The 20,674-nt window shown below is 41.4% G+C and overlaps 2 protein-coding genes across 7 annotated transcripts in view; one reads left to right on the forward strand and one right to left on the reverse strand.

The window, feature by feature from the left end:
- slc15a4 (solute carrier family 15 member 4) overlaps window positions 1-3,628 on the reverse strand; it is a 22,848-nt gene extending 19,220 nt beyond the window's left edge. Inside the window, exons 1-2 of one of the 2 annotated variants that reach the window (XM_058635193.1) lie at window positions 3,606-3,628; window positions 1,791-2,416 (exon numbers count right to left, since the gene is read on the reverse strand). In XM_058635193.1, the coding sequence (XP_058491176.1) occupies window positions 1,791-2,366 (576 nt within the window). In that variant the 5' untranslated portion in view covers window positions 2,367-2,416; window positions 3,606-3,628. Of the gene's footprint in view, window positions 1-1,790; window positions 2,417-2,605; window positions 2,789-3,605 lie in introns of those variants that run through there. The other variant, XM_058635192.1, reaches the window with a different exon arrangement.
- glt1d1 (glycosyltransferase 1 domain containing 1) overlaps window positions 2,927-20,674 on the forward strand; it is an 18,629-nt gene continuing 881 nt past the window's right edge. For 2 of the 5 annotated variants that reach the window (XM_058635195.1, XM_058635197.1), the window contains exons 1-12: window positions 2,928-3,379; window positions 4,852-5,003; window positions 5,708-5,813; window positions 7,284-7,335; window positions 8,088-8,124; window positions 9,770-9,826; window positions 14,643-14,741; window positions 15,522-15,571; window positions 17,901-17,944; window positions 18,248-18,479; window positions 18,953-19,051; window positions 20,079-20,226. In XM_058635195.1, the coding sequence (XP_058491178.1) occupies window positions 3,312-3,379; window positions 4,852-5,003; window positions 5,708-5,813; window positions 7,284-7,335; window positions 8,088-8,124; window positions 9,770-9,826; window positions 14,643-14,741; window positions 15,522-15,571; window positions 17,901-17,944; window positions 18,248-18,479; window positions 18,953-19,051; window positions 20,079-20,225 (1,143 nt within the window). In that variant the 5' untranslated portion in view covers window positions 2,928-3,311 and the 3' untranslated portion in view covers window position 20,226. Of the gene's footprint in view, window positions 3,380-4,851; window positions 5,004-5,707; window positions 5,814-7,283; window positions 7,336-8,087; window positions 8,125-9,769; window positions 9,827-14,642; window positions 14,742-15,521; window positions 15,572-17,900; window positions 17,945-18,247; window positions 18,480-18,952; window positions 19,052-20,078; window positions 20,520-20,674 lie in introns of those variants that run through there. The other 3 variants (XM_058635194.1, XM_058635198.1, XM_058635199.1) reach the window with 3 other exon arrangements.

Genomic DNA, 20,674 nt, shown 5'->3' on the forward strand with positions numbered 1-20,674 from the left:
CTTTGAGTATATTTTTTTTTACAGAATCTGCTTTGATAGCCTGTGCTGTTAGCTTACCAAAACAGAAATAAATTTAGTTGCAAGTGCATAATATTATTATCATAATGGCGCCGAGCCATTCCACATTAAGTTATCCCTGCAGAGGAAAAGATGTTATCAGCGTGTGCTGAAGTAGATGTGTCTTTTATAGTATATGAGCACAAAAGACGCAGCAATAAAGCTACAATTAACTGTTGAGGAGATAATGCCACAACATTCACACAATGCTGAGCATAATGTCCTATCTGAAGTTGTGCAGTGACAGTTACAATGTCACGTGATGCCCTGCGTTTCCAACAGCTGCACTGTTTTAAAATGATACACATGTATTGTATGTTTGCTTTTCCTGCTCCAGAATTTACTTCTGACACAAGATCAATTAGAGAAAGTGCCCCCTCAGGCCTTTTCTTGTTGTGTCAGTGTTGACCATCCTTCAAAAACAGAATACACCGGCTCAATTCAACACTGATCATGGCCAGGGGGTGTAGCCCCAGCAAAGCCATAACAATATTGTTATTATTATGTTTACCCTGCATATTACTATTGAAGATGCGCATTGAACAGTGCAAGATTCGCCCAGCACGGTTGCAATTATTCCCCAAACATAATTCAAATAACAAAAGTAACGTTATATTTGAAAATCCCCAGTTTTCCACAAACGCAATCATCAGTGCGTTCAGGAAATACATTTGTGGGAACAATCAAATACTTCACCTTCAGCACATGGGAAAAGTTTTATCAAATGAATTGCATGTTTCTGTAATTATTTTTACACTCTCTGGCACTGAGCAAACATATTCTATACTGTGTACTGCGTACTGCTGTTTTATGTTGTGTGCTGCTGTGCAATGCTGTTTATTTCTGTGTTCCGCTTCTGTTTTACTCCAATATATAGATTTTTCTTGATGTTGTAGTTGTACTGTATATATGTTGTGTTTTTGAATATGATCAAAAGAGGCACTGGGAGAGAACCTTATAATGAGCACAGTTGGCTCATGCACTAAGCGTATTCACTCTTCCAATCTGCTTTGAAAGGTTTTACATACTCCTGATACAGAGAAACAATGATCCCATTGATGGATGTTCTCATTACTCAACCTTCCAATTAGGTTCTTCTAATTAGATTCTCTGGATATTCTGACATTATTTTGTCCCCAAACTGTTGAATGTGTTGTTTCACTTATAATTGTTGCATTGCTGCCTTTTTGTTTGCGAACGTATGAGTGACAGAGAACTGCTGGGTTGTCCCTGACCAAATGTTGATGTCCACAGTGTTTGGCCGTGATGATCCAGAGCATGCATGTCTAAGTAAGCATTCATAATGCATGCAACAGAAATCCAATCACATGTCTGACACCCCTTATGTCACACTGACTGCATTTCCGATCTTACACAGGCCTCATCCAAAAAAAAAAATGTTATTTAGAGCTCTTCATGCTTATGATAAACCCCAAGTATTTTGCTATTTCAGCATTATCTATTAACTCCACAAAGGAGGCTATGCTTTTGGCTATGTTTTGTCTGTGTCTTTGTTTGTCTGTCCGTCTGTATAGTGAACAGCACAAATTTAAAAGGTAAAGGATGGATTATGGCCAACAAAATAAATGACTACATTTCCAGATTCTTGTTGAGTTGTGAGATGGGGGGAGGGGGGTGTATTTACACTGCGAGAAACTGAGCAGCCTTGGCAAAGGTTTGCACTCTCTAAATGAATACTTTGAGATATAAAAGTAATACTCTTCATACTCTACCTGATCTGCCCCAAATGGAGTGATGTTGGACTTCACAGAACCCACACCTAAAGCAATTAAGAAGAGTCCACTGTAGACCACAGGCCCACAGTATGCAGCACGTACGGGGCAGGTTATGTTGCTCGAGGGAGTACTGTTGGTGCTCAGACACTCAGCAGGTTGCACAGGAAATGCCAGCTCATCCCCACATAGGTTTATCCTGGTGTCCTCATTTGAAATGAAAGGAAAAAACAGAAAACCTGCAAAATATAGGATGAGACTTGCAGCAATTGTCCAGAACTTCCCAAGGTATGCGTCGGCCAACCAGCCTCCAAATGGTGAAATCAGGTAAGTGATTCCCATGAACACCAGAGGTGCCTGACTCGCCTGTGTGCCCTCCCAATAAAAAGGACTGCTATTGAGAAAAAGCACCAGGTTGGATGTGATGCCGTAGAAAGCAATCCTCTCCAATGACTCGGCCAGAAGAATGGCTGCACATGCTAGTCGTCTGCCCTGGAAAACTGATGGTGGTGGAGGTCTGTTCCCAGAAGATTCCAGGAGAGGGGTGCTCTCACTGATATCCCTGTTGTTGGCCATGGTCCTCCAACTCAGGCTTGGGTCACTATCAGATTAGTAAGAGCTCGAACCTTAAAATAAAACACAACAGAAAGGGTTGAACAGCAAACGTTGTCAACAGTGTCTTCACACAGTAAACAGACATATGTGGCTCATTCACAACAGCAATCCCCTCCTCACCCTATCAATTACACGCATTTTTGCGACGTTAACCTAGCCTTCGCTTAGCATAGCTCGTTCAAAGTTTGGTTTTACGTTACCTTTAACTATTAAAACACGTCCCAGGGAGAGCGGTTGTCTCCATGAACACAGATGCTAGGTAACGTTCAAATATTTACTTTATCACGTCTTAAACAACTCTTAACCAAAGGAGAACTGGAAGTCATTATGGAAAAAAATAACAGTCACAGTACTACCGCGTGACACACAGTCAACAAACTGTCACGCTCGCGTTTCCCGGAAGAAGACGTATAAATGTAAGGTGCGCTACGTACGCTGCACTACGAGGCTGCAACCATGCCATCCATATAGTTTAGAAATCTGTTCCGTCCGCGCAGGACAGATGAGGAAACGATTGTGCCTTTTTGTGTTTAGAATTTTGTTGATAGAGTTTTGTGGAAGTATTCTGTACTTTATTTCCGACTCTAAAATGGTGGTTTCGAATAAAATAAATAGTGCCCTTGCGGTACGCGTGTTACAGCCACGTGTTTTCAGGGGACGGGTGGACTGTAAACACGGCAGAGCGTGGTGTGTTGACACTCATGTTTTGCAATGATGTAGTTCGCAGCTGGGCTTTGCGCTACGTGGTGTAACCATATACATGGGTGTAGCCATTTGGCCGGAATGGGTCCAGGAAGTGTGGTAACCCGGTTTGGTCAATCGGGGCACTGCTAGTAGCCTTCTTCTTCTTTCTGGTTTCGGCTAACGATGCGTATTTCTTAAACGGTTAGCTCGACAGCCGAAGATATGAAACTACTATTTCTGGCATGTCTCAGTCCAAACACTGGGAACAACACCACAGCTGAGAGAATCAGGTAATCCACAGTGGAGCTACCAGATCTGTAGCAACACCACTAAAATAGGTGTAGTTAAGTGAGGTTATGTAAACAGCTCCAGTTGGCTGTAGTAAATGAGGTGAAGCGTGGCGGAATGGGATATAGGCAGCAAGGCGGGCGGGGGGGAGAAAAACCACCAAAATTACGAAATTGTTCATGTTGATTAAAAAATAATCGGTCGTAATGTTGATTAGAAAAAACAAACCGTTAACAGTCGCAATGGGGCTTTCTGTAAGAGGAACGCTTTCCCTGAAAGCTCTTTCCGGCCGGAAGAATGAGGAAGGTGCACACTTCAAGCCGGTTTGTTTTGCTTTACCCGTGCAGGTTGGTTCCCAGTTTCATGTTGTGAGAGTTGCGGCGCCTCCGTCAGTGTGTAGTGTTCTCTGTTGTGCTTCACTGAGGGCTCTCGGCTCTTTTTCATGTGCTGTCAAGTGACACAGAATGGCTGCTCCTCACACTGCACTGCCTTCCTCTGTACATCACAAGTTTAGCTTTTCTCTTAATTTTTTCCTCTACAGTAAAATAATCTGCTTTTTCCAGATTACCCAGAAACTTTGATACCCTCTAATTTTGCTCAACGTATATAACTCTTGTCCCCCCCCCAGTCTCAGTGGCAGTTTAATAAGCTATGTCACTGGCTCTGCTAGATGGACAAGCTGTTGATTAGTTTCTCTGCAGCTGATACTCCAGATCATGTTTCCTCCACTGATTCCCTGAGTCTCATTGAATTGGAAGGCTGAGATGACACATTTGGCTCTAGATCTTCTCAGCCACATGGTTATGACCCACTGCTTTAAAAATCTCAATGCTGTTTAACATTTCTGCTCAGCCAGCTTTCCATAAGAATGCAAGAGTCATTGTTGGAGTATTCTCACGCCCTGTGTCCCTAATGGATCAGACTGTAAAGTCAGATGAACAAGCTCAAATTAAATCTAAAAGACGCCTGCGTGACCCATTTTATGAGGGTGTCAGAGATCAGAGCATGAGATGAGATTAAGGGAGAAAGTTAATTTAAACCCTCACCAGACAGTTTGAGATGTATGAAGTTCAGTGGACCGGTTAGTGTGAAGGGCAGTCATTTTTAAGGAAACGGATGATCACGCTTCCCCTCTGTCCACTGAAGACCAGGTACAGTCTGTCAGTTGACAGCAAATCAAGTTGTCCTGAGCTGAAAACCCCCCCCACCGGAGCTCAACAGAACCAGGTAGACACACTAATGAAAGCTCTGCAACACACAAAACACAAGGCTAGAACCCAAACTACACAGGTAAAAAAAGATGAGGTGTGCACCATAGCTTTGTGAACTGTGATCCTATCCAAGTATATGACCAATTGTTGCACCTTCCATTTTACATTGTGTTGCCCATTACATTAATGTAGTTTGAATGTTTGCAGCGTAGCTATTTGTTATTCACAGTCAAATGTTAGATTTTTTTTTTTCCTGCATCTAGGTCCTACATTGAAGCTGCAGGACACACTTGTGAGCTCAGAGACGCAGCGGAGTTTCAGTCCCCTGCTGAGGTGGCAGATCTAGTGTCTCGCTATCCTCCATTTGATGGTGCACTGGCCATTCATCTGTTTAAAGCAGGCCGACTTCTCTTGGGTAAAACACAAATGCACCGTATGAATCAGGGTTGCTCCAGATATAGACATGCTCCTTATGCATAGATCCAGAGCATCTTGATGTCTCATTAGTGGACTTAAGATATGGCACATTACATATTCAGTCATGCACATCAGAGTGTGTGTGTGTGTGTGTAGTCAACAACTGCCTGAAAGAAATATTATTTGTCAGTTTTCACATTAACCTGAAGAAATTATAAATAAGTAATGTAATAAAAAAAATGTCAAGTTAAAATAAAATATGCCCACATAACAGAAATAGTTAAACTAAAATGACACATTTGAGGAAGAAAATGTGTTAATTAAGTATCTTTTTTCTTTTTGGTTACTAAAAAGTCTGTCTTTGTTAAATCTTTGGCTGACAGAACACACCTGAGGTTACTTTTTAATGCCGTGATTATTTAGCCTGTCCTTCTCCCCTCATCTCTTCTTGTGTGTCTCAATCACTGACGTCTGTATTAAATGCTTATTGATATTCACTGATGCGGCTGAGTGTTGACATGTGAGTTGTAATTTATTGGAATTGCTCTTAATTTCTAGCGCCATAAAGGCTAGAGGAGCTGTACAAGTCAAGATACAAACTATGTCTGCACCATTTGCTTGTATCAATATAACGCAATGCTTTGACCACTACCTGTTTTACCAATGTGAGAACTTCTGTGTCTCATGTGACCTTTACACCAGACGTCCATGTGCCCTTTGGCGTCATCTTTGGAGGAACAGACATAAACGAAGATGTGAAAGTCAAACAGAAGTGTGTGGTTATGGACCAGGTGCTGCTGAAAGCCAGGTGATGCTGCTGATTCGTTACAAACAGCTCCAGTATGAATGTTGTTGTTTAATTCTACACCTCATGACTGTATATGAATGGGGATATTGACAGTTTAATAGGCTGTTAGACCTTGTATTTTACTGAAGACAAACAACATTACAAATAACGTTAATTATGGATATTTTTGTGCACTGGTTGGCTTGACTTTTTGTTGTTTTTGTAAGACAATCATCATTTTGTTGGTTACTGCTGTTCTCATCCTGCTGTGACAAGGTAACAAACACTAATCAAACCCAAAATTAAAACTAATAACTGGCTCTGTGGTGTATTTGTAAATATCTGAGGCCTGCTTTGAAAGACAATTTTAAACCATAATGATACACAGACCTGTTACTGGTTTTAATGCTGTGACTCATCTTTCCCTTTATCATTTTGAACATGTGTCCTAAAGTTGGCAGTACGGTTCTCCTATTTTATATAAATACTTAATCAGATGTAATATTATTGATGTCCTGAAGTGTTTACAAGATGTTTATGTGTTGTTATTTGTACTGGTTTTATCTACATCATGTTAGACATCCTTTGATTTGGTTCATCGTGTGATTTAGTCGACTCTTACATGCATATTTGTTCAGTTTACACCTCAAAATTATGTTTAATAGTCGTGAAATGCATACAGTATGTGGCCTATTTACTGTAAATTTACTAGTATGTGAATACATACTTATACATGTATAATCTCTAAGAATGACTTGACAATTGAAGTTATTAAGACATCTTTTCTTCCCTACTTGATCTGTTGCGACGCCTCTGAATCACAATAGCTCTGATATCGGCCTGCATAAAAAAAGACTGGATCCTTGATGCTGAACACATGCAAGCTAACCCCAGCTGTGCAGGCTGTGTGTTCTCTCCTCCCCTAGTTAAACGCCGTTGCGTTAGTATGCAGATGGACTCGTCGTCCCGGGCCCCGGACGCCACATGCCCCGCGTCTCTGTTATCGTCGTGATGAAATGTGGCGGTAAAGCATCAATCTAGTGAATCTAAAGGGGGATGATTGTCTTCTGGGAGAATGAGGGATATCAAGACTTCAAACATTCTGAATCCATGCACCTCCCGCTGTTCGTGTCGCCTCTCACAAACCTTAATCATTAGATTCAGTCACTACTCTGAGCCCATTGGCCCATTTATGAATGCACACTTACATAGAGTGCAATGCAAATTAACATTTCCCCACTGTTCTTTGCTCCACTTTACCTTTGTTTTACTCTCTGTGTTTTGTATTCATCCTTAAGTCCTTTGTCTTCAATCCACATGCAGATTGCATATTCATTTTTGAGAATTGTGCGTGTATTTGATGATTTTTTTCCCCCCCCTACGATTGTTGACAAAACTGTCACCTGTCACCTCCTGCCAGTGATGATAATTCCTACTTTTCGAAAATACCTTTTTTTCCGTGACTGAAAATAGTGTTTTTGTGTTCGTCAGGTTTGCTGTTGCATTTACCAACACACTGAAAGAAGAGGCAGAGTTATACTTGGTAGGATTCTTCTCTTTTGTATTTCAATATACCAACTTATATTGTTTATACGCTGTGCTTGTATGTGAAAAGGTGTGTCCCGTCCTGCAGTGCTGCATCCCCTCCTACTAACTTATTAACTGACTGTCACAAATAACATTTTAATAGACATAAAACTTGTATGAAAGTATGAAACAACGTAGAGTGAGAGCAAAAGTTTTATTTGCGTTTTTATGGCACATTAACAAACAGCAGGGGGCCGACAGCGTCAATAAATACAACAGAAGGATTGTTACTCTACAAACACAATATCTAGCCTTGTTTTTAATAGACGGGCATTAAAACAATATTACTGTGCCTTATTTTCTGATTAGATTCCAGCCGTAGGCTCTAGATTGAGGCAAGTGGCACACTTTATCTCTGCCATTTAGTGCTGACAGCAGGCAGACAAGACTGGCACTGAGAGGCAGCGCTATGCTTTTTTATTGTGACAGAAAATACACATGGGGATGGATCTAGTCTGATAACAGCCAGTAAATTTCCTTTCCATCCGCCAGCGATTTGTTTTGCATCATCGTCTTCGTAAACCGCTGTTCCTGACTCTTTCAGAGTTTGGTTTTTACAATGTTTGCAGCACGAGGAGAAAGACACAGCAAGATATAATCAAGTGTAATTTATACAGAAGTGCTGCCAGTAATTACTGATTGATTTAAAACACTTACTTCTATTCTAGTCTGAAATTACCAATGTGTGTGTTTTCTTTCCCTTTGAAGCTGTCCCAGAGCAGTAAAATCTATGTCCAACCCCAAGGTAAGCCCTGCAGGATGAATATCCTCACCTGATATTGTGCATCCCTGACTCACTATTGATGTGTTACATTAATCAGCTTTGACATGTTTTTTGCTCTGTGATCACACGGTCTACAGCACTGAGTTGCATTTGCACTTGTCGCTGGCTGTTGCTCCATGCAGAATGATCCAAATCACTCTTCCATGTTTGTTTTCCCACCACTAGCCTTGGCTGGGGAAAAAAGTTGTCCCTTCATACATTAGAGGAGAGACCCGAGTCCGCTGCATGGCTGAGCTCAGGTCTCTCAGGACACTGAATGCTTGTTTTTTTTATGCCTGTCACTCGATAATGACCACACAAAATTATATGTACATTCAGTGGCGTGCACAGACTTTTTTGGAGGGCAGGAGCAAAAAGCATACAGCGTGCGTTTTTGCCTCCAAGAAGGCAGTTTTAACCAGCCATGGAGGCAGTTTAGTGCGTTTTGCCAAGAGGGCACTTCAGCACGCTTTTTGGCACCCAAGACGGCACTTTAGCACACATTTTTGCCACCCAAGAGGGTACTTTAGCACACATTTTTGCCACCCAAGAGGGCACTTTAGCACGCGTTTTTGCCACCCAAGAGGGCAGTTGTATTTTACTAACCAGGAGGGCACTTTAGCATGCGTTTTTGCCTCCCAAGAGGGCACTTTAGCATGTGTTTTGGCTCCAAAGAAGGCACTTTAGCATGCGTTTTGCCACCCAAGAGGGCAATTTTTCATGTTTTAACCAGCCATGGGGGCAGTTTAGTGTGTTTTGCCAAGAGGGCACTTTAGCATGCTGTTTGGCCCCCAAGAAGGCACTTTAGCGTGCTTTTTGGCACCCAAGAGGGCACTTTAGCACGATTTTGGCACCCAAGAGGGCACTTTAGCACGCGTTTTTGTCACCCAAGAGGGCAGTTGTATTTTACTAACCAGGAGGGCACTTTAGCATGTGTTTTTGCCTCCCAAGAGGGCACTTTAGCACGCGTTTTTGCCTCCCAAGAGGGCACTTTAGCACACGTTTTTGCCTCCCAAGAGGGCCCTTTAGCGCCTGTTTTGGCTCCAAAGAAGGCACTTTAGCATGCGTTTTGCCAACCAAGAGGGCAGTTTAACATGTTTTAACCAGCCATGGGGGCAGTTTAGTGTGTTTTGCCAACCAAGAGGGCACTTTAGCACGCTTTTTGCCTCCCAAGAGGGCACTTTAGCACGTGTTTTGCCAACCAAGAAGGCACTTTAGCAAGCTTTTTGCCTCCCAAGAGGGCACTTTAGCACGTGTTTTGCCAACCAAGAGGGCACTTTAGTACATGTTTTGCCAACCAAGAGGGCAGTTGTATTTTACTAACCTGGAGGGCACTTAAGCACGCATCTTTGCCTTCCAAGAGGGCACTTTAGCACGTGTTTTACCAACCAAGAGGGCACTTTAGCACGCTTTTCGGCTTCCAAGAGGGCACTTCAGCATGCGTTAGGCTCCCAAGAGGGCACTTGGCACACATTTTTCAACAATTGGGCCCCACTTGCCCACCCCCGTGCACACCACTGTGTACATCTATAATTATATGTACCTAATATCCAAACAATATATCTTTGATGTATAAGTTTAATAGCTTATTGAGCACTTTTTATATTTGTCTGCATTTGTTCTAAAGGTATCCAGACAGAAGTGGCTGAGAAATTCTGCTGGACTGAATTCTTGAGGAGCTCAGGTACTGCTACTGTTTAACGGTTGTCCTTTCAGCGGTTTCCTAGACAACGTGTGACTTGATATTTACCAGACCTTACCATGGCAGTTTTCAGGTTCATTTATTTAGTAGAAAAATGTGTCCTGAGGAAGGTCTGTGGATCATGCAGAGTAAACAAAACTGATTCTTTCTATCCTTTTTTTTGTTGGTTTAAGACTGATTGTTATTATTGTCTTTTTTATGATATGTGGGACATATTCTACTTTAGCTTGGAAAAAAGCATGTTTGGTGCAGGGAACATTTATAAAGTTGACACAGCTTATTATTAAGACTATGTCTCAAACACAAAACCTAACCCAGGGACATGTGCTGGACTCTATGCTTGTGCAATAAAATGCAGATGCTTGCAGAGTGAAAATAAATATCCTTGTAAAATCGGGTTTCTGGTTTAGATGAGACTCCATTGGTACCTGTTTGCTATACTGCACCTGTTTGCAATATTAGCATAAAAGCCTTCAACCATATTCTAGGCTGCACACTTCCTATCGGGTCCTTATCTTCTCTCCATCTTCTCCACCCCAGAAAAGTACCAAACAGTGCATACATTTAATCTTCAGCGGTGGCTGCATCAGTGTGGTGATGAGGGAGTTTTCATCATTTTTCCCTCCCCCCTGTAGTTTTCAACTTTGCGTATAGCTCAGTAAATAATATGCACAGTTCCTCTGAGCCAACGCTCCACAACAACCTGGACTTCAAAATGTAAATGTCCAGCTGAGGTTTATTAGTAGACACGCAGCGCAGTGTTGGCTTCAGAGAGGAACAGGTGATTAATAGCCCTCCAGCCGGGGACCATTTGTCACAACCAGTGTGAGTAATACTAATTGCCCACACTCACATTTTCCACTTTTTACATGTGAAATAGGAATGACTTGTATTGTGTTTTTGATCTGACTGAATCAGAGCGCTCCAGACATTGTTCCACCTTCTGCATGCATCCTGTTTAAAGTGATCCTTTGCTGTAAATGTGAATTAGATGCATTGTTAAGAGAAACCTCCACTCATTTTATCACTGCAGAGGTTTAGAGGGCACGTTTGTTGGCTGTTGGATGTGTTTGGACTGTGTACATACTGTATAAAGGACAAGTTAATGTCGCCTCAAGCCAGAGAACTATAACTTGATGATGCTGGCTCTCTGCTTCCTAAAAGATCAGACATTTTTTTTGTACCCCCACAACTTTGCTTTTTCACCCTCAGCAGTCAATCTCAGTATCATTATATTAAAGTTGTCCTCAAGCAAAACATCATAGTCTGACAGAAGTGACTACCACAGCAACCTGTGTTCTCCCCCCCCACCACCGCCTCTCATCCTACTTTTATCTTCACACACGCTCCCAGCACAGCAGGGGGCACTGTCCCATGTGTGTGCTCCCTCCTCCCAGATCTTGGTGCCCATTGAGTGACTTTTTTTTATCTTGTGTGACATTAATTAATCATCACTAAATAATTAAATGTATGGTAGAGTATGGGTTTAGACACACAAGGCAATAGATCATCCAACAGCAAACATTGTAGAAGCAGAGCAAACCCTCCCACCTGATTGAAGGTACATGCCTTATACTGTGTTTGTGTCATTATCCTTTGGCTGTCATCATGTCTCTGACTTCAGCTCTGGCATCCAGAGGCTGTCGGTCCATGAAAGGCAGTAAGTGTTTGTTGTGTGTGACTCCTGCTGACCGACCTGCTGCCCTGTGAGGAGCTGTTCATGAAATGCACGATATAAAGTTCAGCAATGCTTTGAATTACTGGAATATTGGGTTGGAAATAGCGGGCGTGGGGGTTTAAATTGAATAAATGACACGATAAACGAGTTCTAATCACTTATTAATAAGCAAATGTTGGGAAAAGGTGAAAAATAAAATACCACTTACCAGCTCATAGTCATACTTGAACACTACTATGTGCGCCTTAGTCATTATATCACCACAATGACATTTTAGACTTTAGAATTTTCAAAAACAAAACAAATTAACGCTGCAGTGTGTAACTTTTGGGGAGTTTTTGTTGTTGTTGTTATTCAGCCTGTTTGAGCTTTGTGAACAGAAACGATGTAACATTATTTGCATGCTGCATCTCTCATCTGAAAACAGGCTCTGTCAAGCAATACTATCAGACCTGACCGAGGGAGCGTTTGTGTGTATACAGCGGCGGTAGAATTCACTTCTGAAACCTTTCGTGGGCGTTTCTGTGTGTTTTCAGTCCCGCCTGTTTCTTGCCATCTCCTTTTTTACTAGAGCAATGTTGCTGTTGCCTCCATCTGTTGTGACATGAATCAGAATGTGACATGAGAGCTAATCGCCGCTATACTACGAGAGAGTCGATCAGCATCGTGTGAACCCATTTGACAATTGTTTGAATGTGACAGGCATTTGTTTTTGTTTAAAAGTGAACACACTACAGCTTTAAATCTGTCAATCGCTTTATTGGAACATGTTCAAAAACATATCAAATTCTTCCTCTACAGGTTAAAGTGTCACATATTTAGCGTGACGTACCCTCACACTCGAAGCACGACCCTGACTCTCTTAAACCGGGAGTGGAACCATAATTAATGTTATGGGTAAAACCTGTGTTTGTCCTGATTTCGGTGCATGTTCTCTGAGGGGGATTTGCACAGGTGTGTTGAATTAAACGTGTTAAAAATGTAACACAATGAAAAGAACATACGTATGCACTTTTTGGAGGTGGAGATAATGAAACAGTATCGTGCACAAACTACCCTCTATCGAGTCTCGCTTGTGTGATTGAGTTAGTGAGTGTGCTATTTTCTTAGTTGAGGTCTTTGTCTCTGTTGTTGTGACTGTTTTGTCAACAACCTGCAGCCACACAACAGATTAAAAGGAGTCGTTGCAGTAGATACATGCTCCCCCCCCCACATCCACGCACACATGCAGTGCTGATTAAAGCATTTGTGGATTTTCTTTGAATGTACTTCTCAACTCAAAGGCAAATGAACAAAGATGTGTTAACGCACTCACACAATAGCACCGAGAGAGAGGGAGAGAGAGAGAGAAAAGACACCACTGTTGGCACAAAAGATGATTTGTACAATTAATTCTTCTCCCATGAGAGAAGATGAATTGCGAATCGGATCCAAAGCCTTTGCTTCTTTGAATTTCTTGTTTATTTTGACAGGTCTGCGCTCTTGTATGTTTCCTGTCATGCTGCATTTTGTTCCGTGGTATTAACGGGTGTTTACCTCAGCTGGTGTCATTTCCCCGTCCTGCAAATCAGTGCGAGGAAGTTTGATGCGTCGCAGTCAGCTCCTGGATCAGGGTCAGAGCCCAGACTCCATGTTGTCATTTTAAGATTCACTTAAATAGCACGGAAAGACCTGATTCAGCCTTCTGATCTGGACTTAGTTTATAATATAATAATATTATTGTCACAATGGTTGTATTTCTTCTTTATTATGTCTAAAGAAACCTAATCTGAGTTTACCCGGATATACTGTCTTTTGTAATTTATCCCTTTAGCTCAATGACAAGCATATATGTCAGAGATCACACATTTTTTACTCTTTAATGTTAAGATATCTTATACTTGTTGCATTAAATAAACCTCTCCGTGTGACATTTACACCAAAGTCACTTAAAATCACATCAAAAAAATGTTAATTTATGCTGTAAATGGTATTTTTAAAGTCACATTTTGTCCACTTGTAAATCATTTGTGGAATATGTGTGTTATCTTAACTGTTTGGCAGCCGGTCCACTATGCGAGTCCCCCCCCCCCCGAGATCTTAACAAGTCTGTGATGGATTGCCATGAAATTGTTTTGCAGAAATTCAGCTCCAAGCACCACTGTGCCCAAGTATAAACTCACAGTGCTGATTGCATGACTAATAATCTCCACGTTGGTGCAGGTTTACATTGTGGTTACCCGTGTTGAGGATATGCACCCTTCGAAAAATGCTCCGCTCCATTAGGCAGTTACAAACACAACTCCGTCCACTGCTCTTTCACACTGATCATCCATACGTTCAAAACAAATGATCTGATATAATATTGAGGCTGTGCTTATCCATATTTGTATAGATGAAGTGAAATGATGCTCAGTGTTTGTAGAGCGTTCCCTCAATTAACCAAATATCTCAGTTCCCGCTGCTGCATCGTCACATTAAGAGCTTTTAACTATTCAAACACGGCATTGACTCTCCTACATGTATGTTTTATAAAGTATGGTTCAGAGTTTGTTATAGGATTTTTGAAAAAGTGTATTTCTATAAATAAATTAAATGATTTAAGTCTGAGATTGACACTCACAGTGTGTGCTAGTGCAGGGTATGTTTGTTAGTTAGGATTTTTACCCTCTGCCTTCATAAAGTAAGGTGGGCAGAGACGGGGCCAGCGTCAGACTAATCTGCAGATTGATTCTGAAAATTGGACGGTCTGCGAAAAGAGACGTTGAGTGTCCCTGCCTCTCAAATCATGTGAGGTTCTCCCAAAATGTTTGACGTTGTAAGCATGATGCTGCGCCATCTCATTTTAATCTCGGGCCACTCGGCGAGCCAATGCTCTGGCTCTGTAGTTATGATGCTGTATTACACATTATTACTGATTAGGAGGCAACCTTCCAATGTTTTCTGCAGTCTATTGCCCTCTTGAGTGTTACAACTCTGATCAGAGAATTGTGGGCGCACATTACTCACCGCTGTCTTGTTTTCCCCGTGACCTTGGGTGATGTATTGCTTTCATTATATGCTGATGTACTTGGAATGTTCATTATGCAGTGTTTTGATATTGTGGCACTGTCTTTCTGTGTCTGGCTGGCTTCTCTCCAGGTGTAAGTAGTGAGCATGTGGACGAGCTGCGCGTCTTCTTGTTGGTCTGTGGCCTCAGAAGAGTCAAGGATCCCCTTTATTTGGTGAAGGTATTTTCAGGTATGCCATCTACTTTACATACCGTATATATATATATACGTATATATGTATATGTATATATATATGTATATATATATATATATATATATATGTTCTTTTTGAGAGAAAAAAATCTATCCAAACCAAAACCATATGTACTTATATATATATGTGTGTATATGTATATATATATATATATATATATATACATATACATATATACATATATATATATATATATGTATGTATGTATGTATGTATATAGATATAGATTTTTTTCTCTCATTAAATGAAATCACAATTTATTATAAAACTGCATTTATGTATTTAAGGCAAAAACAGAACAAATCTGTAAGGGGGCAAGCAGAGTGGTGTTTCTGGTTTTTTACCTTGGTCAACCTGAGGTTCAGGTGTTATCCTCTCTGTGTTTCTGCAGTGGCTCCTCATGGTAGAGGCGGGGGCGATATCTTTATGACTTAGGAATGAAGTTAGATCTCTGTGGTTGAGTTTCAGCAAATTGAAAATGCATGTGAAAGACCGATGACATTCTTCTGAGGGCTCATATTGGTGCTACAGACATTCTATCTTGTTTCTTTATGGTGTTTCTCCTTATAATGGCCACTGTAACATGACAGACTTGTAATGTACTGCACACCAATGTCAGATTATATGCTGAGTAGAACCAGATTTATGGTTAAAAAGTATAACATGGTCGGATGTGCAAGTGTAAGCTGTAGCTCTAAGAATTCTATGCCGGACTGCTTTGTAAAGAAAAAATCCTTTTCTTTTTGTTTTTTTTAGAGTTGCATTATGAGAATCCACAGAATGTGCTGGTCATTATTGGACCAAAGGTACGTACACACACAGTCTTTCCCTTGCCACGCATCTCTCTTTGTGTAATGACTCGGTGAACCCGCTGAAATTACCTAGAAACCTCCCGTGAGAATGCAGACGGCCTCTAATTGGATGTAGCGCAGACACTGGCTTTAGCTGTTTAGCTGGAATTAACAGCCATTGCTGGAAGGAAATGGAAATCTTCTGCAAACAGGGCACGGGGCAGCAGCAGAAGTAGAGTTTTGTCTTACTGACTGACTTGCTGATTAGCACACATTTGACCAGTGACCTGTATAGAGCTACCTCGTTTGTCACACATGGATGGGCGTACATCTGTGCTTGTGTGAAGCAAACCGTCACGTGTGTGTCACATACAAGCTACTTCAGTCAAATAAAACCAAGTGAAATCTGCTTTGATTTCTGATATTCATGACTCAACCTTAAAGGAATACTTCACCGATTAGCATTTAGCTTTGTATTACTAGAATAGGGGCAGTGTTTTTGAAAAATTGTGCCTTCCCAACCTCAGTTTCCCCTGAGTCAAGAAATATCTTCCTTCTTTTTTTTGTTACATGCCCACCAGTGACACTTGGTTCTGCTAGCGTAACTGTTAGCAAAGATGGCGGACACTGTTTACATTGTGGGAATGAGGTCCCGTCCCGAGCCTTGGTCCGAGGCTTGAAACTGCAATGCTAATTCCACTCTTTTTAGACCCACTCGTAGGGTCTCATCTTTGCTAACCTCATTACCAGAATGTAAATAGTGTCCGCCATCTTTGCTAACAGTTACGCTAACAGGACCAAGGGAAACTGAGGTTGGGAAGCACAATCTTGTTAGCGTAACTGTTAGCAAAGATGGCAGACACTGTTTACATTCTGGGAATGAGGTCCTGTCCCCCTACGAGTGGGTCTAAAAAGTGCGGAATTAGCGTTGCAGATTCAGGGCTCGGATCGAGTGTCACTGGTGGGCACATAACAAAGAAAAGAATGAAGATATTTCTCAACACAGGAGAAACTGAGGTTGGGAAGCACAATTTCTCAAAAATACTAGCCCTATTCTAGTAATACAAAGTGAAGTAATCCTTTAACATTTGCTGTAGCTGTAACTGAATGCTCTTGTACGCTGTTCTGCAGAAGAAAGTCATTCCGTCCAACAGCAGCCACATCCCCGCTCTTATTACCTCGTGTTCTTTTTCCCCTCGATTTCATTTCCAATGCCCCGTTCGCTGATTTCTCTCTGTATCCGTCTTCTCTTGCCCTCGACTTTGATGGGACATCAATGTACAGTATTTTAGTGTAACTTCAAACAGCGGCGTCAGACAAAAGGTATGTTCTGCTTTAATTTTGTTCAAAAACAACTCAATTAGTCGCGGCCGGGGGGCTTGTACGCTGTCTTACTGCGGTTCATCTTGACGCTGCTGAATCGCGGTGCGAGCGTGTTTGTTTGTATTCTTTCTGGGGAAAAAAAAAAAGTATTTTTAATAATAAACATGTATTATTTCTATGTTTCGATAAAATGTAAAAATACAAACGGATGTTGGAAGATTGGAGATGCATTGTGCTTTGTTGTTGAGGTTGAAACAGTCGGGCTGCACAGTATCTGCCATTAGGCATAAAAATCTCACTACTGTCTAACTGGGCTTTATCATCATAACCAGAACCATTAAGAGCTTATTGTGGAAGTGTGGTGATGGATCTGTAGCAGGCACATTTGCATGACACAACAAAATCCAAACAGGATTTGGAAGTGCCATTATTGAAAGATATGACAGACTTATTGTGACAAACCAAAGCACTGGTGTAAGTTTTCCTTACAGTTCCACCTTCCTCTTATGATTAGAAAAGTCCTACCTATCAGTTTTCTGTTGACTCATCCAGGGACAGTGCAGAAACTGTGCTTAAATCGTTTCTGTTTGTTCATGCAGCTTTTATCGTGATCTATTCCCCGCTGGTTTCACCACGTCTGTTAAATCTCAGATTACACCTCGTGTTGAGATTCTTCGATTTAAATCAGATTCAATTTAGAAATTCCATGAGGTATAAAATGACAGAGGAATAAAAAAAAAAAACAACAACAATATAAGAAGCCTGCTTGGCGGCGTCTTTGACCTAAATCGATATGCTTTGACTTTTCCGTGGGCAGGCTAATGCAGTCAAATCCCACGCTGCAATTAATCAGATTGGCCACCCACCCCACGCTGACCCCAATCTCTGAAAATACAGGATTTCCAAAGAATAGGAATTATTAATTTTGCATTATTGTTTTATTTTATCCTTAGAAGAAAAAGAGAGCATTCAGTTAAGGGGTATCGCTTGGTTGTTTGTTTTAAAACTTCACCTCTTTCAGATGGATCCTGCATTTACTGTTGAAGTGGAAGCTGTAGTTAAAAGGTAAAGCCTTTGTTTTTGTTCTCTTTAATTGTCTTAATCTGTTCCATGTTGCATAAAAACAAAAGTAAGGTCTGACAGTCCAATTACTGAGGTCCTGGTCTTTGTAGTTATCTTGTGAGGTAGAAGGAAATACCTAAGCAGCTATAGTTTGGTGAGAATACAAATCCGAGGAGAGCATCAAGATCCTTTTTCTCTCTAGTCCAGGCCGATCTTTCTGTTTTCTCACTAAAACTAAGACCTTGCAGCGAGGATCTGCCCCCTCCACTCAGGACGCTACCTGGACACTGTGTCCCTGCTCCACAGGCACATGTCGTCATGTTTCCTGAACCTGAGCTTGTCACTTCTGCTCGCCATTATTCATGCCTCTGTGAGCCCCGAGTCATGCCCTACTGAGCCCTGTCACTGCCTCTGCAGCACAGCAGGGGTCTTCTTGGCCCGGGAGAGGAGCCAACAGGAGCTCCATGCTGCCATGAAAAGGTGCTTCGCGATTGTCAACAGCTCTGCGTCAGAGGGCATGTCAGCGGCCATCTTAGAGGTGAATATATGCAGTGGCCTTCAATAATCCAACTGCTAAATCACATTGTTGTACACAATACTATTCCAAGCACTTCATATGTGAATATTTGCAGGAGTCCTTATCTCAGCTTAGCTACAATGTTATCTGACCGACGACTTCAGGAACAATTACCCAGATTAATTACTCGTTCCTCAGCAGAACCGAAAACCCGCAAAAATCCACTTAATCTCGTCTAAACACTTGTCGATTAAGACGATCCACAGTAGGCTTAAAGTCTGATTAGGATGTGAACGTGTTTGTCTCGGCAACCTGCTGAAGGTATTAGTGGATACAGATTGTTAATTCTTAAAGTGAACTCAAGCCCTGGGGAGCATAATAGTCAGGCTGTATGATTTCCAAGCTGCTTAAATGCTTCTTTTTTTTTTTTGGATACAGATTTAAGGTGTATGTCACTTTTCTCTGGCTTAATAACTCTCGGTCTGCTCCAATAGGCCATGGATCTTGAGGTGCCTGTCCTGGCCAGGGATATTCCGGGGAATTCAGCGGTGGTGCAGCACGAGTTCAATGGCCTGCTGTTCTCTTCACCTCAGGTATGTAGGGACAGTTGCTGACCAGGTCGCCATATGGTATAAGCCCTGTTAAGCTGTGTTAATGGACTGCGCAGAGAATGTAGTGCATATACACTGTGGGCAAAGTCTACTTTGTTTTTCCCCTGCCTTTATTTAGATTTAGATTTTGCTGAAACATTTTAAGAAAGGAAACTTATATTGTTGTTGTTATTCCATAAGTAGATAAAACCTCATAGCTGTTTGGTTTGTAGATTACAATCAGAGACGGGGGCCCCTATGGGATGTCTTCATTCGGATATTTAATGAGGTTTCATGCAAAGAGAGGATAACACTGGGATCAGGCCAGCTGACATCTGAGAGCTTGAGCGTGGTGTTGTCATCTAACCGTGATGTTGCTGTAACAGTGGAGATAAATCCTCTTCTCTGGGGTTGTGTGTGTGTGTGTGGGGGGGGGGGGGGGACGTCACGTGCACTCGGCTGAGCTGCCAGGAAGAAGCTTTCACAGATGGTTACAGCAACTTGGGCTGGATAAACCATGACCTCAGCCAGGACTGTTGGGCAACTGGCACTAGTCTTTCAGCCCAAAAAATGATTTTTAAGTGGATGTCTTATTTGTGATGGCTAGTATTTCCAACGTTTAAGTTGTGGTTGTAATTGCACGAGGATACATATAAACATACAAGAGGAAAATGGCCTTTGTTGTCTTGCTTTAAAAATAAGAAATCAGAGTAAAGCATGCTGTGATGTTTTTATTATATATTCTTTTTTATCATAGGTTAGATATTATATATTTTTTTTCCCTTCAGAAGCAAATGAGATAGACTATAATGTCAACTGGACGGTCGTATCTGAATCTGGACGAAGAAAAAGGTTCTTCTTTTGGCAGTGAACGGCCACTGAAGAATTTACTCATCAGTGTTCTGGCTTTATTTGAGTTTTGTTGCCTTGAATTATCTTTGATGATTAAAAAAAAATCCCCACATGTTTAGGCAACTTCAGTGAAAGTTGGCAGTAAAACACGGCTCATTTTCGCTTTGATTCTGGGCAGGAATTTGTCCGTCAGTCTCGGAGGCTTTGGTCCGACCGTGAGCTGAGGGAGAAAGTGGTCCGCAATGGAAAACGCTACGTGGAAGAACATCACAGCGTGAAGCGGGAGAGAGAAACCTATCAGCGACTGGTGGACATTCTGCTCTGAGGTGACCACGTTCAGCTTCTCTCTACTCTCTCAGGAACTTCAGTGAAAGGGAAACATGCACACAGTTTAAATGTTTAACAAAAGTAATCCTATTTTTCTACACTGTGCTGCAACAAAAACACTTTGAGCCAAAGACCCAGAATAATAATGGTTGTTTGTATTGTTAATATATTTTATTTACTCTATTTGAAATTGATAATGTACTGTTATTAATGGTGTAGCATAAATGTAGGACATTTTTTCCCAATTTCTTTTTAATAAAAGTGTCTTAACAACTCCACGGGTTGTTTTTAACTGGTTGGTGATGTGAAAATACATCCTTGTTATTAAATTATTATCCTGTTTAAACAAAAATGACATTTGTGATCCTGTAGTACTTTTGAATCTTGATCTTTTCTCAGCTAATTTACTCCAATGTTTCCAATGTTGCCTGTTCCTCCAGTCTCTGC

The sequence above is a fragment of the Solea solea genome, chromosome 8 (assembly GCF_958295425.1).
Source record: "Solea solea chromosome 8, fSolSol10.1, whole genome shotgun sequence".
Classification (NCBI taxonomy): Eukaryota; Metazoa; Chordata; class Actinopteri; order Pleuronectiformes; family Soleidae; genus Solea; species Solea solea.